Source organism: Hyla sarda, chromosome 4 (assembly GCF_029499605.1).
Source record: "Hyla sarda isolate aHylSar1 chromosome 4, aHylSar1.hap1, whole genome shotgun sequence".
Lineage (NCBI taxonomy): Eukaryota > Metazoa > Chordata > Amphibia > Anura > Hylidae > Hyla > Hyla sarda.
Genome location: NC_079192.1, coordinates 331,784,441 through 331,803,887, shown reverse-complemented (window position 1 = coordinate 331,803,887; position 19,447 = coordinate 331,784,441). Strand labels below are relative to the sequence as shown.

At 43.4% G+C, this 19,447-nt stretch overlaps 1 protein-coding gene and 1 pseudogene across 1 annotated transcript in view; both read left to right on the top strand.

Moving 5' to 3' along the window:
* Positions 1–19,447, top strand: part of TGFBI (transforming growth factor beta induced) — an 85,159-nt gene that overhangs the window by 10,233 nt on the left and 55,479 nt on the right. Inside the window, exons 3-5 of the mRNA XM_056575082.1 lie at positions 6,757–6,821; positions 16,045–16,202; positions 16,336–16,500. Coding sequence (XP_056431057.1) covers positions 6,757–6,821; positions 16,045–16,202; positions 16,336–16,500 — 388 coding nt within the window. The remainder of the gene's footprint in view (positions 1–6,756; positions 6,822–16,044; positions 16,203–16,335; positions 16,501–19,447) is intronic.
* Positions 2,390–2,480, top strand: LOC130268195 (U2 spliceosomal RNA; annotated as a pseudogene).

Genomic DNA, 19,447 nt, shown 5'->3' with positions numbered 1-19,447 from the left:
GTCCATGGTTTTACTTAAAGGGGTATTCCTGTTGATTTTTTTTTCTCTATTTTTTAATCAACTGGTGCCAGAAAGTTAAACAGATTTGTAAATTACTTCTATTAAAAAATCTTAATCCTTCCAGTACTTTTTAGGGGCTATATACTATAGAGGAAATGCTTTAGTTTTTAGATTTCTCTGATGTCATGACCACAGTGCTCTCTGCTGACCTCTGCTGTCCATTTTAGGAACTGTCCAGAGCAGGAGAAAATCCCCATAGCATTTACTGCTCTGGACAGTTCCTAAAATGGACAGGAGAGGTCAGCAGAGAACACTGTGGTCATGACATAAGAGAAATCTAAAAAGTAAAGCATTTCCTCTGTAGTATATAGCCCCTAAAAAGTACTGGAAGTGTTAAGATTTTTTTTTCTAGAAGTCATTTACAAATCTGTTTAACTTTCTGGCACCAGTTGATTAAAAAAAAAAAAAGTTTTCCACAGGAGTACCCCTTTAATATTGCAGTTCAGTTCCATCCACTTGAATAGGGATAAGCTGTAATATAAACACAGCAAAAGAGGAGCTGATTTACAAATGTGAACAAGTCCTTTACCTTATGGACATGGACATGCCCAGTGAAAGCAGAGAGGAGTTACAAAAGAGAACCTCTCAGTCTGGAGGACCTGACATTTTTGTGCATCACACAAACAACCTATTGACTTTAGTCAATAATTATTAGTCAATAATTACACAATTGTATCAAGACTATCACAGCTATTTATGTTATAAAGATGTATACACCATAATCTGCCCAATGGAAGTATAGCTTGTACAGTAGATTACACAACGAAGGATGTGGCATTGCTATGTTCACACATATTTCAAGAGTGAAACTGTTTTTGTGTAGGAAACACAAGTAAGGCTTCTTAAACACTACCGTTATGTCCTGGCAGTACAGCGGCCAATGAAAAATGAGGGGGAATAGCAGGAGAAAAATGAGTGCATGTGCCATCCTTTTCTCCTGCTACTCTCGCTATAAAACAACGGTGACCGACAGACCACATTATAGTCAATGGGATCCATCGGGACCAATTGTTGCCCATTCTACCCCGTCCCGATAACGGCTATTGAAGGCAACAAAAAAAAAGAAGAAAGCCTAGCACCCATTTTTGGACAGAGCACAACGGCAGTCTGAAAGGAGCCTAAAACACAAGTAGAGAAGTGTGGTATTAGTAGTGTTCTTAACTGTTAAACTAAGGGGTATTTTATCTAGAAACATTTGGGAAAATGTATGCAAAGTAGCTCTCCTCCAGAACAAGTGATTCTGATATACAATCCCAATCATGTTTTTACGCTTTGTACAGGGTAAGAAAAAACATAACTTCTTTCTAAGAGAAACAGTTCCACCACTGTTCACAGTTTATAGATCGTATTGCAATTCATCTTTATTGAAGCGAATAGTGCTGAACTGCAGTACCACACATTGGCTTGTAAGAGCAATTTGGCAGTTTCAACAAGAAGACATGCTACCACCTTATTTCCCATTAAAGAAAAAAAAGCAATACATACATTTAGCAGAGAACCTTATTCAATTTCATAATCAGAACTTCCCACCTGATTGAATGTCCTTTTACAGGAGCAGCTTATTGGGCAAATGATCATTCCTAGAAACACTCATTTCCAATAGTGATGAGCGACAGAGGCCACATTCAAATTCACGATATTTTGCAAATATATGGACGAATATTCGTTTTATGTTCGCGAAATTCGCATATTCACTATGTTCATTCTATTTTTTTTCCATGCGGAAATTTGTTATGAAATTCACATAGTATACATGCGCAATTATATCTTTCACCTAAAAGAAGGGAGGGATCAGTGTCCCGTCTGGAAGTGCCGATATTCGCATAAATATTCACATTAATTTGCATTAAAAAATATTCATCATTACGAATATATATCACTATATTCTAAATATTCGCGAATTTGCGAAGTGCCAATATTCACGGTTAAAATGTGCATTTCGAATATTCACGCTCAATACTAATTTCCAATAACCGGCCCATGTAAAAGGGACATCAATCAGAAAATGTCCACACTGCATAAAACGTGCAGGAAAACACCCGCACATTTGAATAAACCGGCAAGCACTAGGATGCTCGTGGAGGTCACATAATGTATAGGATCTACAATAGAGAAGTCAGCACCTTCACGATCAACTGCCTGTGGTTTACCAGACACATCCCCATATATTTTGTACCTGCTGTGCCTGGTACTACAGTTTTCTGTAGCTCAGTAACATTCAATTAATTAAGTTGTCAGCAGATGGACCCCCACCGATATTGATGGTCTATTGTAATGATAGGCCTTCAGTGTAATATTACACATATATAACATAGAAGGGGCATTTAAATTAGCTTCTCTGCCTTTTGGCTAAGATCAAGTGTAGTATCTGTTCTTATCAGTTTCATGCTGGTGGCAGGCGACGCCAGTGTGGAGCTGGTGGGGATGGGTGCTGCTTGGTAGGGAGCAGGTGTACCAGGGCGTTCCAGGGCTGGTTCTGAGGAATCAGCCCGAAGGCTGCCCCGACGTGACCTGCTTCCTCTGGGTCTCGCCATGAGGCTGAGAGGGTCTAGAGCCGAGGTACTTTTGTGCCTCGGGGAATGGTGACCCCGAGGTGCCGAAACTCACTGGGTGTACTGGCTCACTGAGTGGAAGCACGGGCACCATAATCTCTTCACCTTGTGGCACTCACCTCTTGATTCCTGGCCTTCTGGCTAAGATCAGAGAAATTTTTATAGATCCGGCCGGCGGTATATCTGCACACATTCACTTATTTGTTTATTTTTGTCTCGCTGTGTCACTTTTTGCGTGTTGTGTGTCCACAGGATTTGTCAGGATGCGGTAGCCCTTCTGGGTGTCCCTCCTGGCGTCTAGGGGAGGTGTGTGTGGCCATTAAGCTCCGCACCTCCCTGCAAACACCCCGGGTACTCTTGCTTTGGCAGGGTGCCGACCGTTACCTTGGCTAACACCAAGGGGGATGCTGGGAGCATTTGTGGTCCCTTAGTAGCTTCGGCAAAAAGGGACATCAAACCTGGAACCTCGCAGGTACCTTTTGGTCTGGAGGCGAAGGTTTGTTGGGGGGCCTCTCTCCTATCAGAGAAGGGCTTGCGATAGACCGCATCCTCTGTGCACGTTTTTTTAGTGTAACACGTTTGCACTTTTTCTTGCACTTTTGGTGATTCGAGAGCACGTTCCTCGGCTCTTAGATATAAAAAAAAAAAGGAAGGGCATTTAAAAAGGTGCTATAAAATATGAGGGCATAACATTTTCCGCCTGTAAAATACCTTTGCCATGGGGCCTTAATTTGTAGAACAGAAAGTGTTTATTTTATTCTTTAATTTGACTGAATAATACCTGAGACTAAAAAAAGGTTGTGTGGGGAAAAAAGGACATGCTACAGCTGGTGTTGATCTGTAGAAGGATGTCATGTGCTATGACCAGTCAGTTCAGTTGTCATGCCCCCTTCCATTATCATGAGTGTCGCACACAGGCTGAGGTATCATTTACACTACAAAGTTTCCTTTTTTACAAGTTCTTTAGTTTCTGTGGATAAAGTTTAAGATAGGGTTGTCATAAGGTGAAGCTGAATTCTGTAGAGAGTCCTACAGATCCTACTGTTCTAAGAAAAGGGTTACATCATAAGTGTAATGAACAAATCAACATAGCAGCTTTAAAGCATCTTAATCCCAGCAGGAGGGACCTACTGTTGAGCCTCTCAGGTCAAAGGTTTGAAGCCCCATAGAAAGTATTATAGCAAAAACTCCAGATTTATGCCAGAATTCATAAAGTTCTGAATGCATTAAACCCCCCCTTTGGCTGTCATCTGTAACTATTTATGTGCATGACATACTGTAGAATTACAGTTTTACCCAAAAGATTTGAAGAGGCCAGGATTAAATAAAACAGAGTCTGTTGGCGTACGTTGCAGCTCTCATCATTTGTCTTGCCCTCCGCAACAGAGAGGCTTAATGTTAGCGTTAAACACATCTCAAGAAGCAAGATCTCTTCTAAACAATGAAATGTTTATGCACACAGCAGGCCACTCAGTCATGGGTAATGGAATCTTAAGGCACATCTCTTCCAGCTATTATTCATCTTCCAACATAAGTTTGCTCTACTTTTGGCAGATAGAGTATGGGTCAGATCTGGATTTTGTGGAGATTACGCACTAAGCCCGTTTTGAATCCAGTGGCATTCCACATCTCATGCATGTGTACACGGGTTGTTTAGCCCCATCTATATGCTATGGAAATTATCCATGCAGAAAAAAATTAGCAAGAGTACGTGGCAGGCAACTTTTTTCCCTGAATTTCACATAGGAAATCTGGTATATCAGCCCAAAACAGGTCCGCCCATTGTGTACAAATCCATTGTGGGTAAATCCTAATATTCATCAGTGGAACCTCAAACTGCACAACCTCAGCAAAAATCAGATTGTCAGCCTTGGATTACTGCCACGTATCTTCTGCTATTACATAATTTAACCTCACTCATTTGTCGAAGGTAACAACGGACGTGTGAATGAGCCCTTATTTGATATGTGTACCTGTTTTATACTACACATTTTTTGGGAGTGAGAAGCTAATAGTTATTGGCATTACCTTACAGCCGACAACATTTATTTGTCAGTGGAGTCTAGCAAACCCCTACCCATAGCCTCGTGTGCCATTGATATCTGGCAGCTTCTTATCTCCTCCCATTAGGGTGCATTGAAAAGTTTCTACTTTTATATCCATCTATGAAACATTCATTTTTTTTATATCATTAGAGGACTTATATCCCCAAATAGTTTAAAGGTACCTCTGCACTGGGGGCACACCTAAAAACATATAGGCCCTCATTTACTAACAGGGGAGTGTAGGTTTCTTTGTGGGTTTTAATTCCCTACAATTTATTTTCCACGGTATTTACTAAGGTTTCCCTACATTTTCCACTTTCCCTACACTTTGCTTTTTTTACACATGCTCTGATCTATCGGGTTTTGCTCAGCTCAAATCCACCACATTTTCTGTGGAAACCTTAGTAAATATGTTGGGTTTTTGTGAAAATGTCAGGAACAAGCCCCTTTCTGGAGACCATGCCCCCTTTTCCCGGTGGCCATGCCCCTTTTTCAGTCGTGTTGTTTTCTTAGCAAAATGGAGAGTTAGTAGTCGGGTTTGATCAATTCTGGTGCAATCTGGCGCACAACCCGACAAAACATGTTGGGTTTGCAATAGTAAATGAGGGCCATTGTATTAGGAACTTTTTTTATGGAAAATTTAGAAACATGTTCAGTAAAATGCATTAGGGTGCTGTCACATATAAGCGGCAATTTGATTTAGATAATGACCACAACTGATGTGCTAACTGATGGCAAAATGTTTCAGGTGTCTCTGCAGGCCAAACGGGTTGCCGGAATGCCAGTCCACAGTGTCAGGTATTCTGGCGTCCTGAATGAGGAGCCAGGCAAATCTGGACTGTCCCATTCAAATGAGGGAGGGAGACTGAGTCGGATCGCTGGATATATGTGACAGCACAATGTAAACAATGAGCCAGAATATTTTCCTTGTGCAGGGTGCACCAGATCCATCAACTATGCAAATGACATTTTTGAAAACTTTGCCATAAGCTAAATAAACAGCAGATTAAACCTGGTGTTGTTATCCTCAAGAAATCTACAGGAAATACATTGATGAACCTGTGCTTTTGTTGTTTATAAAATAGTCATGACTGTTGTTTTGTTCTTCTTCTTTGCACTTCCTCTTACATTTATACAGTTATTGTATTACCCTTGAGCGGAAATTGTATCTTTGGCTTGTTTGTGTCAAACTTTTCGACTAAGTCAGTCAGGGGAATTTCGGATTCCAAGTGACTTCTGTATCAGCTTTGCAATAGACTACTAAGCTGTTGTATGTTTGCTGTCTGGGAATTTCATTGCAACAACAGAGAATGTTAAATCCTCGTAGCTTCATTGCGGCATTCTGGATTCCTTAAATAAAATGGCATTCTTCAATGGCAATTTGCAATATTTTACAATTAAATTCTGCAGAAAATGTTTTTGCTTAACTTTATTTTTTAGTACTTTATATGATGTCAATTTAGAATTCTGTGAAACCCCTTTAACCAGACAGCAGTCACACAGCAGAAACAACAAACAAGTGAGTGATCCAGCTCACCTTCCCTGATGTACGGTGCTCGGACCGGTGCCCGGCAAGGCATCCAATATTGAAAAAAGAAAGTACGGAGGGTCCAGCACTTCTTTGCAAGCAGCTTTATTGAAGATACATCACACCATAAAAACGACAGTCAGTCAGACATGTTTCGAGCGCTTGCGCTCGAAACATGTCTTACTGACTGTCGTTTTTATGGTGTGATGTATCTTCAATAAAGCTGCTTGCAACGAAGTGCTGGACCCTCCGTACACAGCAGAAACTATGCTGTTGTGTCACACGTGTAACAGTTTAGAGTCAAATCTTTGTCTGGGCTCAATAATGGATCGGTATTTCAAACAAGACCCAGTTATTGGTCAGTACAGAAAATGTATTGTCATAGTTACTGAACTTTGTGTTTACAGTATATTTCAACTGTGACATTTTGATAAAAGCTATATAATTTTATGTAGTAATAATAGAGTAAAAATATGTGAAAGAGTATATCTGTGCAGATGTTACTGAGAATGTGCAGATTATATCATGTCTTCTTGGTTTATTATAATAATTCTCATTTCTCTTCTTACAGTGTAATAGTCTATGAATGCTGTCCCGGATATGAAAAAGTACCAGGAGAGAAAGGCTGCCCAGCAGGTACATCAGTCATCTGTTATAGTACATTAGCCTTCGGTTGCCCCTCTAAAATATGTTATGTTACTGTGCCTGGCTCTGCTCCCGAAATGGAGGCGTGGATAGGAGACAAGATGTCTACCCCTTTATTGGGGTAATTCATTGTCTTTTATTTCAACTGTGCCTTATTGTATGTTTGGTTATCATTTCAAAAAAAGGAAAACAGATGTTACAGAGCTTATATGTCATATTGCTCCTCTCTCTCTACCGCACATGGCCATGTTACTGATACAGTCATTATGGCTATTGTGTGTCTGGAAGTCATGATTTCAGTTATTCTGATTAAGTTTAAGGCATGATCTGTCCGTGCATTTCTTCATGGACTAATAAAGTTTTAAAAAATTGTTTGCAACCACATGGTCTTGTCAAAATTCTGCCCTCATGGAACAGTTATTTTTGCGAATGCCGGTTAACAAACACCTGGAACTAAAGAACAATGTTTATCACAAGAGGCCTAAAAGGGGTTATTCAACCTGTACAAATTAATGGCTTATCCATCAGATAGGCCATTGGTATTAGAGTGGCGGAGATCTAAGCACTCCCCAAATCAAATACTTAAAGGGGCAGCTGTTCTCGTATTAGCACCGCAGTTTCTTCAGTGTTTATCAGTGCCGGTTCCTCATCTAACATAAGTGGCCTAGCTTTCTGTTAGGCTAGGTTCACACAACAGAATTCTGAGTGAAATTTGGAAGCAGAACTCTACTGGGAAATTCGGGTGCAGCAGAATCCCATTGTCAGGATCCGGGCTGGTGAGGACACTGGAGGTGGATCCTCTGTGCCAGAGAGGGGATGGCATGGGCCGTATCAGGGGAACGGAGTCTAAGGGGTTACTGGTATTCACCAGAGCCTGCCGCAAAGCTTGATGGACTTGCTGCGGCAGGTAACCCCCAGGTCGTTCCACCCGGTAGCGACACAACCTCTCTGGCAGCTGAGATGGCACGGTACAAAAGGACAAGGCAAGGCAAGACGTAGCAGAAGGTCAGGGCAGGCGGCAAGGTTCATAGTCAGGGGCAACAGCAAGGGTTCTGGGAACAAAGGCAATGGACACTCAGGAAACGCTTTCTCAAGGCACTAGGCAACAAGATCTGGCAAAGGACAGGAAGAGGAAGTGGTGTTTTATACGTTATACAATAATTGGGCCAGGCACCAATTAATGGTGCACTGGCCCTTTAAATTTAAGAGAGCCAGCGCGCGCTCGCCCTAGAGAGTGGGGCAGCATGCGCCGGGAGGATACAGAAGACAGAGGGAGGTAAGTGGAACGGGATGCGGCCCGGGGGCGGACTTGTGCCGCCACGCGGATCGCATCCCCGCCGGCGGCACTGTAGTAGCGCTCCTGGCCAGAGGGACAGACCGGGGCGCTGCAGGCGGACACACGCTGTGAGCGCTCCGGGATGGATGCGGGACCCGGAGCACTCGGCGTTACAGTACCCCCCCCCTTAGGTCTCCCCCTCTTTTTGGATCCTAGGAACTTGCGGATGAGCTCCTTATCAAGTATATTGGCCTCAGGCTCCCAGGACCTCTCCTCAGGGCCGCAATTCTCCCAATTGATCAAAAATAATTTTTTACCTCTGATGGTTTTGGATGCCAGAATTTCTTTTACAGCAAAGATGTCGGTGGAATCGGAGACAGCGGTAGGGACCACAACCTTGGGAGAATAACGGTTAAAAACAACAGGCTTGAGTAGAGAAACATGAAAAGATTTAGGAATACGGAGAGAGGGGGGAAGATGAAGTTGGTAAGAGGCAGGGTTAATTTGTTTTTTTACTTTGAAAGGGCCTAAAAATCGGGGGCCCAACTTGTAACTGGGTACACGGAATTGAATGTACTTAGCAGAAAGCCATACCTTGTCACCAGGGGAGAATACAGGAGGAACCCTTCTCTTTTTGTCAGCATGTCTCTTCATTCGAAATGAGGCCAGTAGAAGCAACTTTTGAGTCTCACGCCAGATGGAAGAAAAATCTTGCGTCAATTCATCCACGGCAGGAACCCCAGAGGGAGTGGGGATGGGGATGGGGGGAAGCGGGTGACGGTCGTACACCACAAAAAATGGGGATTTGGAAGAAGACTCAGAGTTTTTAAAATTGTACGAAAATTCAGCCCAGGGCAGAAGGTTGACCCAATCATCTTGGCGAGAGGAGACAAAATGTCGCAGGTAGTCACCAAGTATCTGATTTACTCTCTCCACTTGACCGTTGGATTGAGAATGGTAGGCAGAAGAAAAATTTTGATTGATTTTTAATTGACTGCAGAGTGCCCTCCAAAATTTAGAAACAAATTGGACGCCTCTGTCTGAGACGATGTGAGTGGGAAGCCCGTGGAAGCAAAAAATATGAAGAAAAAATTGTTTCGCCAATTGTGGCGCAGAAGGAAAACCCGGCAGAGGGACAAAATTAGCCATTTTAGAAAAACGATCAACGACCACCCAGATGACTGTATTATTGCGGGATGGTGGCAGATCGGTGATGAAGTCCATAGCAATATGGGACCATGGCTGTTCAGGTACAGGTAAAGGAAGGAGGAGACCTGCCGGCTTCTGGCATGGAGTCTTGTCACGGGCACAGGTAGTACAAGCCCGAACGAAATCCGTTACCTCCTTCTCCAAGGAAGGCCACCAATAGTGTCTGGAAGTCAGCTGCACAGACTTCTTGACACCAGCATGTCCGGCCAAAAGGGAAGAGTGACCCCATTTAAGAATTTTGAAGCGAAGGCGTGGAGGTACAAAGGTCTTTCCTGGAGGAACTTGCACAAGAGTGGTTGGAGCGGAGGAGATCAGACACTCAGGAGGTATTATGTGCTGTGGAGGAGCTTCAGATTCAGAGAAATCGGTGGAACGTTCTTGTCGGCTGGACGAAAATTAATTTCAAAATTGAAGCGGGCAAAAAACAATGTCCATCTAGCTTGGCGATGATTTAATCGCTGGGCGGTCTGGAGATACGATAAATTTTTATGATCCGTGTAACTAATGATGGGGTGCAAGGAGCCCTCCAAAAGATGTCTCCACTCTTCAAGTGCCAACTTAATGGCCCAGAAGTTCACGATCTCCAATCGAATAATTTTTTTCTGCAGGAGAAAAAGTCTTGGAGAAAAACCCACAAGTGTGATTTTTTCCAGTAGTGTTTTTTTTTTTTAGTTAAAACGGCACCGGCACCGACAGATGAAGCATCCACTTCGAGGATAAAAGGCTTTGAGGGATCAGGCCTGGACAGAACAGGAGCAGAAGCGAAGGCAGCCTTGAGATGGTTAAAGGCCTCCTCCACCATTGGTGGCCAGGACCTCGGGTTTGCGTCTTTCTTGGTCAATGCTAAAATAGGTGCAACGATGGTGGAGAAGTGGGGAATAAATTGACGATAGTAGTTAGCGAACCCGAGGAAACGTTGGATAGCTCGCAGTCCAGAGGGGCGTGGCCAATCCAGAACCGCAGAAAGCTTTTCAGGATCCATTTGAAGGCCTTGGCTGGACACAATGTATCCCAGGAAAGGTAGACTGCTACGTTCAGTAGTTGGTAGTTGGTAGTTGATGCATGGACGTAGGGATCCATCTTTCTTAGCAATGAAGAAGAACCCTGCTCCAGCAGGAGAAGATTTTCTGAAAAATCCTTTTTTTAGATTTTGTTGAACATACTCGGACATGGTTTGAGTCTCTGGAGCAGAGAGTGGATAAATCCTGCCACGAGGCGGAGAAGTACCAGGAAGCAAGTCAATAGGGCAGTCAAAGGGTCTGTGTGGTGGTAAGACCTCTGCTTGCTTTTTACAAAAAACATCAGAAAAGTCCTGGTAGGCCTTAGGCAGGCCTGGCAGAGGCGAAGCGATGGGTACTTGATTGATGGGTAAAGTCTTAAGACATTGCTTGTGACAGGTAGGACCCCAACTCTTAATGACCCCAGAAGACCAGTCGAGGATAGGTGAGTGGCGCTGAAGCCAGGGCAAGCCAAGTAGAACTTCTGAGGTACAGTTGGGAAGCACAAGGAATTCAATGTCCTCATGATGGAGGACACCAATGTTCATGCGCAAGGGCTCTGTGCAATAGCGCACAGTACAGTCCAGATTCTGTCCGCTCACGGAGGAAATGTAGAGGGGCTTGACGAGACGCGTCACAGGGATGTTGAATCTGTTGACTTAAGAGGCCTCAATGAAATTTCCTGTTGAACCAGAGTCCAGAAAGGCCACAGCAGAAAAGGCAGTTTTAGCAGGCAAAGAAATACGTACAGAAATCATCAGGCGTGGAGAGGAGGAATCCTCACCCAGTAACGCCTCTCCCACGTTTACTAGGTGCGTGCGTCTTCCCAGACGCGGAGGACGAAGAGGACAGTCCTTTAGGAAATGCCCGGAACTCGCACAGTAAAGGCAAAGGTTCTCATTTCTACGGCGAGTTCTCTCAAGTTGGGTCAGGCAAGTCCGATCCACTTGCATAGCCTCCTCGGCGGAAGGCACAGAAACAGGTTGCAGCGGATGCTGAAAGAGAGGAGTTAGGCGGGGAAACCGCCTGGTGTGAACAAGATCCTTTTCTTGGCGTAGTTCCTGTCGCCTTTCTGAAAAATGCATATCAATGCAGGTGGAGTTCAGACAGGTTAGAGGGTATCTCTCGTGCAGCCAGAACATCTTTGATGTGGCTGGATAAACCTTTCTTGAAGGTCGCACAGAGAGCCTCATTATTCCAGGCTAATTCTGAGGCAAGAGTCCGAAACTGAATGGCGTAATCGCCCACTGTAGAGTTTCCTTGGACTAGATTCAACAAAGCCGTCTTGGCTGAAGAAACCCGGGCTGGTTCCTCAAAGACAGAGCGCACTTCTGAGAAGAAGGTCTTGACTGAAGTGGTGACTGGATCGTTGAGGTCCCAAAGCGGAGTGGCCCAAGACAATGCCTTTCCAGAAAGTAAGCTGACCACGAATGCCACCTTTGACCATTCAGTTGGAAGTTGGTCAGCCGAGAGCTCCAAGTGCAGAGAACACTGGGTCAGGAAGCCACGGCACAACTTAGAGTCCCCGTCAAACTTGTCAGGAAGAGAAAGACGGACTCGGGTACTGGAAGCGGCAGCTTGCAGTTGGGGAGGTGCAGGAGCTGGCGGAGAAGATGGCTGCTGCTGTAGAGGCAGAAGTTGCTGAACCATTGCAGTCAGTTGGGTCAACTGATGTCCTTGTTGGGCTACCTGTTGTAACTGTTGAGCCACAACGGTGGTGAGGTCTCCAAGGCTTGGTAGCGGCACCTCAGCGGAATCCATATCCAGATCTACTGTCAGGATCCGGGCTGGCGGATTGTGAGGACACTGGAGGTGGATCCTCTGTGCCAGAGAGGTGATGGCGTGGGCCGTATCAGGGGAACGGAGTCTAAGGGGTTACTGGTATTTACCAGGGCCTGCCGCAAAGCGGGATGATCTTGCTGCGGCAGGTAACCCCCAGGTCGTTCCACCCGGTAGCGACTCAACCTCTCTGGCAGCTGAGATGGCGTGGTACAAAAGGACAAGGCAAGGCAAGGTCAGACGTAGCAGAAGGTCAGGGCAGGCGGCAAGGTTCATAGTCAGGGACAACAGCAAGGGTTCTGGGAACAAAGGCAATGGACACTCAGGAAACGCTTTCTCAAGGCACTAGGCAACAAGATCCGGCAAAGAACAGGAAGGGGAAGTGGTGTTTTATACGTTATACAGTAATTGGGCCAGGCACGAATTAATGGTGCAAGGCCCTTTAAATTTAAGAGAGCCGGCGCGCGCACGCCCTAGAGAGCGGGGCCACGCGCGCCGGGAGGACACAGAAGACAGAGGGAGGTAAGTGGAACGGGATGCGGCCCGGGGGCGGACTTGTGCCGCCACGCGGATCGCATCCCCGCCGGCGGCACTGTAGCAGCGCTCCCGATCAGAGGGACAGACCGGGGCGCTGCAGGCGGACACACGCCGTGAGTGCTCCGGGATGGATGTGGGACCCGGAGCGCTCGGCGTTGCACCCATTGCTAGTAGAAGGATCCAGCTGTACAGCCACACTTCAGAATGTGAGCTGTAGATATTCTGCCACTGAAATTCCAACACCAAAAAAATGGCACAATCCCTATTGAAGACATTGCCATCAATGTAGACAGCAATGCTGGGTGCATTAGGAAATGTAAAGTTCAAAGTTGGGTAGAGGGTATGTTGAGTTGGGATTATGGGAGAATGTTGGAAGCAGCTCTGTGTAGTGACCGGTCTGCTGAATGATCTGTGTAAGAAGAGTGAATGTATACCACTAACTGGATGAGGGGACTAACTCAGCAAGGGTCTAGACTGTGCCATCATTTAAGATAAGGACTCTATTGTTATCTATAGGACTTTCTTCTGTGTAAGGAGCTTATTTCAGTAGTGTTGAGCGGCATAGGCCATATTCGAATTTGCGATATTTTGCGAATATAGGGACGAATATTCGTCATATATTCGCTAAATTCGCATATTCGTAATATTTGCGTTTTATTTTTGCATATGCGAAAAATTCACGTATGCGAAAATTAGCATATGTGAAAATTAACATATACACAAATTAGCATATGTGGAAATTTGCATATACGAAAATTAGCAAATCCAAATTTTCGCATATGCGAAAATTTGCACGCCAGTCTCACACAGTAGTATTAGAGCCTTCTTTACACCACACAAGCTGGAAGCAGTGAGGGGTGATCACTGTGATGTGTACTGTGAAAAAAAAACAAAAAAAATACGAATATTCGTAATTACGAATATATAGTGCTATATTCGCGAATATTCGTGAATTCACAGATATGCGATATTCGCGAGCAACACTAGTTATCAGTTCATTTTTTCTAAAGAAAAGCTGCAAAGCTGCACTTGTCTGTGTTAGACATTGCTGGTAACTGAAAATAAAGCAGCTAGGTCCTGATTTGACAGGAACTGTTTTACTATAAGGGTGCATTGCTTCAGCATGGCAGCACCTGCCCACAGTCAGCTCACACAGTAAATCCTGTAAAGTTAGGTCTGGGAATATATGTATATATGTCATATATTGACTCTATTATACAAAAGCTAGTTAAAGGGGTATTCTGGCTTTATGCATCTTATCTCCTATCCAAAGAATAAGATGTATGATTGCATGGGTCCCGTCGCTGGGGACCCCCGTGATCTCTGTGATCTCTGTGAAGCCCCTGGCATTCTGTGCTGGGAGCTGCCTCCAAGATGGGGTTGGGGGCTGCACCAAGATCACGGGGGTCCCCAGCGGCAGGACCCCTGTGATCATACATCTTCTCCCCTATCCTTTAAATAGGGAATAAGATGTATAAAGCTGGAATACCCCTTTAACAGGCCTCAGCTCTGGCTCAGAGTAGCATCACAAGGAGTTGTTCCTGATGGAACAACTCTTTGAAATCAGCTAAATACAGAAGATACTGTAGGAACCCTCTGAATGATCATTCTCCTGACAGTCATTTCAATAAGTATAGTATTCCATAAGACAGTATAGGAAAAGAGTAAATGACAAATTCATCTCTGTAACATCTGTATTTAAAGGGGTACTCCACTGGAAAACATATTTTTCTAAATCAACTGGTGCCAGAAAGTGAAACAGATTTGTAAATTACTTCTATTAAACAAGATCTTAATCCTTCCAGTACTTATCAGGTGCTTTATGCGCCACAGGAAGTTCTTTTCTTTTTGAATTTCCTTTCTGTCTGACCACAGTGCTCCCTGCTGACACCTCTGTCCATTTTAGGAACTGTTCAGAGTAGAAGCAAATCCCCATAGCAAACCTCTCCTGCTCTGGACAGTTCCTGATATGGACAGTGGTGTCAGCAGAGAGCACTGTGGTCAGACTAAAAGGAATTTCAAAAAGAAAAAGAACTTCCTGTGGGTCATATAGCAGCTGATAAGTACTGGAAGGATTAAGATTTTTTTAATAGAAGTAATTTACAAATCTGTTTAACTTTGATTTAAAAAAAAATGTTTTCCAGTGGGGTACCCTTTAAGATAAATTAGGCAACATTTTAAAAACAAATAAAGGCATATGGCGCAACTTAGCATATGCATCATGTAATGGTCTTTATTTTGAATGTAAACATACTTGTATATACGGGAATGGCATTGCTTAGGTGCACAATAAATGTTTTATGTTCTCTAAACAGCCTGATGATTTAACATTGATGTTGGAATGTGAAGCATTTTAGTGAAAGGCAAAACAACTTTACTGTTTATTTGGATAAAGGGCCTAAATGTAAATCCTAAAGCCTAAGCCAGTGGTCTCCAAACTGTGGCCCTCCAGATGTTGCAAAACTACAACTTTAAAGCAAAAAATATGTAATTAAATACAATTAAAGGAGTAGTCCAGTTTAAAAAAATGTATCCCTTATCCGCAGTGTCTGATCCTGAGTCCAACCGCTGGGGCCCTATTGCGATCTTCTGCCCAGCTCTCCCTCTAAATGAAGCTGTGTGGACCACAGAATGAAGCGGTGGCCGACATGCCCCCTCCATGCATCTCAATGGGAGAGCCGGAGTTACAGCGCTTGTGTATAGCTGGCTCTCCTATAGAAATAGATGGAAGGGGCTTGTTGGCCAACGCATCTTGCTGTGGTCAACACAGCTTCATTCATGAGGAGCACTGGATGGCGCCGAATCCATGGTGGTCACATACAGAATGCAGAGTTCAGGTGTAATGGTGAAGCATCAATCTTTTATTGACACTTGAATAAAACAATAAAATAGCAATAACACGTTTCGGAGGTTGAATCCCCCTTCTTCAGATTGGCATGTGTATAATGTTACATGCAGTCTTATACACATACAAAAATAGCGCCATTAGTGAGTTGGTGGGATTTTAGAGTCGCTTACAGACACACCCATCTACAGCATAAAACGTTCACTAATAGTAAAAACATAGGAGATTTATCATTCTTTTCAAACGTATGGCTTTTATATGCGACCTATTTATCAAATAGTCGCACAACCTTGATAAATAAATCACATGTAAGTAAAACCCAGGAAACCCGCTTGCAAAGGCAACCGTCGTCTTTCATTTGCTGTCTAAGACGCACTGAGCCGGGCGTGTATCCGTGCATAGGTGTCTGAGGAGGTGAGATGGCTTTCTACTATTTCTACAATGGAATTGACTGATTTGAAAACCATTTTAAAGCAAGCATGAAAGAGACAGCCAGGCGGACGGCAGCAGAAGTAGTATTACCTCATTTTACCTCTATTTTACCAAATACGCCTTTTCTATCTTCTGCAGCCCTTCCTCTGTCGAATATTTATGACACACTGGGAATTGTTGGAGCAGGAACAACACAATTATATTCGGACAGAGCCAACTTAAGACCTGACATTGAGGGACCAGGAAGTTTTACTATTTTTGCACCAAGCAATGAGGCCTGGGCAGCTTTGCCAGCCGTAAGTACTAAAGTCTGTCTCTACAAGGGATGAAGTATGATTATTGTGCAGTGAAAGGGACTGCAAAGACTTCAAGTAACACAAAACATCTGTAGATGTGTCTGACATATTTATTGCTAACAATGTCTTGCAGGAAATATTGGATGCTTTAGTGAGCAATGTTAACATCGAGCTTCTTAATGCATTACGCTATCACATGGTGGACAAACGCCTTCTCACAGATGAAATGAAGCATGGAGTCACCGTGCCATCAATGTACCAGAACCTGGATATTCATATACATCACTATCCAAATGGAGTAAGTGTCTTTGCTTAAAAAAATAGTTGAATAACCAAGTTAAAGGGGTACTCCACCCCTAGACATCTTATTCCGTATCCAAAGGATAGGGGATAAGATGTCTGATCACGTGGGTCCCACCAATGGGGACCCCCGCAATCTCCCTGCTGCACCCGGCGTTTGTTTATACCGTCGGGTGCAGCGCCGGAAGCCTCACCCCGCTCATGATGTCACTGCCATACCTCCTCAATGCACGTCTATGGGAGGGGGCGTGATGGCCGTCACACCCTTGCATAGACTTGCATTGAGGGGGCGTGGCCGTGACATCACGAGCTGGGCGTGACCGTGACGTCACAAGCCTCCGCCCTGCATCACCAGTCATCCGGCACGGAGCAAAGTTGCTCCGTGCACCGGATTTCTATGGGTGCCGCAGCCGAGATCGCGGGGGTCCCCAGCGGAGGGACCCCCACTATCAGACATCTTATCCCCTATCCTTTGGATAGGGGATAAGATGTCTAGGTGCGAAGTACCCCGTTAAGACTAACACTAAAATGAGTGTGTTGGCTTTAGCAGTCATTCAAAAATATTAAGAACTAAAATGAAGTGAAAACAAAGTGGAATTGATGCTTAGTTGAAGTGGAATTTGGTGTGGAAATACAAATTATCATTGGCTTCATAGGATTTTACTAATGAATTCCACTGGAAGGATGCACATAAGTTCAGGTCAGACTGAACTTATTTATTGAGCCCTGTACCATTTCTTGTCTGACACTTGTGATGTGCTAATAAAAGAGAATATGGCTTCGAGATTACAAGTGAGACTTTGCTGCATAAAAAATGCTTTCATATTTCAAAATAGCGAATGGCTATGATGGGTAATCCTATAGCTTAGCAGCTGCACCATAATCTTCAACATGGTGTTGCACATGTGCTGATAATTTTTTCACTCTTTTGAATATTTATGTTTTTTGTGTTTTATGAAAAAAATAATGTCAATCACTACAATATTAGAAGAGAAAGTGTAAAGTAATGGTACATTGGGTATGCTTCCTAACAGTGGGACATTTAGATTTTTTGGCATTGTTAGGCTATCTTCACATGATGGAATTTCTTTGCAGAATTCCACCAGAAAATTCTGCTTGGAAATTCTGAAAAATTTTCTGCACGTTGAATTAAATAGGGATTTTGCTGTCCCATTCACACAGAAGATTTTTGCTGCTGAAGTTACTGCAGAAATTCTACTTTCCGGATTCTGCAAAAATAGACCTGTGTTTACATTTTGCAGTATTCTGGGTGGAATCCTATTGAACTAAATGGAACTTTGAATTTCAGCACACTGTGTGGGCACATAAGAGTACTAAGAGTTCATATCAATCTTTACTATAAACAGACTTATATTTTTGTGGTTATTATAATATGTAAATGTTTATCTTAAGTACAGTATTATATTATTGTATGGGGATGGGAAAGTATTTTATAAGATACTTCTTAAACTTTATTAATGACTTGCTTGCCTTATATGGGCACTGTCAGATACAAAAACTTTTCATATGTTGTAAAGCATGCAAAATCAATAGGTTTTGCAATTGCTTTCATTAGAAAATTTTCAGTATTTAATATTGAAAAACCCAGTCAAAGAACTGCTCCCCTGCCTGCTTGGACACATACTAGTCCTGCTGTGTCCATGCGTCATCACCTATGTCATGGACACACTTCCTTGATTGACAGCTGTGAGTGCAGGGGTCACAGCTGGAGGAAAAATCCTCCCACTGTCAGCTTGTGTCCGCTACTGTCAGTGAGGACAAGCTGGGAGTTGTAGTTTTACTAATGCTAGGGGAGATGTGAGCAGACAGCATACTGAGAGAGGGGGCGGAGACCTGCACAGTGAGGCCACGCCCCTCCCTTTGAGAGGAATTCAGACTAATGAGCTAAATTACAAGTGTAATAAAAAAAAAATAAAGGTGCTAGACACATAAAAATTAGATGTACATGGTCAGGATTAGGTACTGAGTGATATATTAAAAAAAATGTTTTTTTGTTGGATCTGACGGGTATGCTTTAACACTAAAGATATAGATGTCATGAAAAGTCTAAAAAATTAAATGCTTTAAATATTGCATGGTCCTAGAACACATGCACTATGTTCCTCATGCAACATTTGTTTTACATTTATTCCATATGGTTTGGGGAGGATTTTTTTTCAAAAGAAGGTTAGTTAAAGAACAAGAGGGCTTAACCTAAAGCTGCTAGGGTGAAAGATCAGGAGTAATATTTAAAAGTATTATTCATTGGATCCTCAGAACAGACTTTTAACAGATGTGAGACTTTAAATACAATACTTAAATCCTTTAAATCTATACACAACAAGTCTTATTGGTATGAAAACTGGCATACAGAGAGATATCAATGAGGGGAGTTTCTGAGCTATTTCCAGGTAAATCGTTTTGAACCAGAGTAGTTTTATAAGTAAAGATTATATTTCTAGAAAAAAAAAGTTGAAAGCTTCCTGTACATGTAAATTGCAACACAGTTTGAGGATAGATAGATCCAGTATTTCCTTTGTATCTTACGTAAGTGAGTCCACCCCTTGTATTGTTAAAAATATTCTATCTTTTCATGTGACAACACTTAAAGGGGTACTCCACTGCTCAGTGTTTGGAACAAACTGTTCCGAACCCTGGAGCAAGCAGCGGGAGCTCGTGACATCATTGCCCCCCCCCTCATGATGCCACGCCCCGCCCAGCCCCCTTGATGCAAGTGTGGCTGCCACGCCCCCTCCCATAGACTTGCATTGAGGGGGTGGGACATGACATCATGAGGGGGCGGGCTATGAAATCATGAGCTCCCGGCACCGACTCCAGTGTTTGGAACAGTTTGTTCCAAATGCTGAGCAGCGGAGTACCCCTTTAAGAAATGACTCTCCTACAAAGTAAAGTAGTGAGTGCACAGCCTGTATAACTGTGTTTAA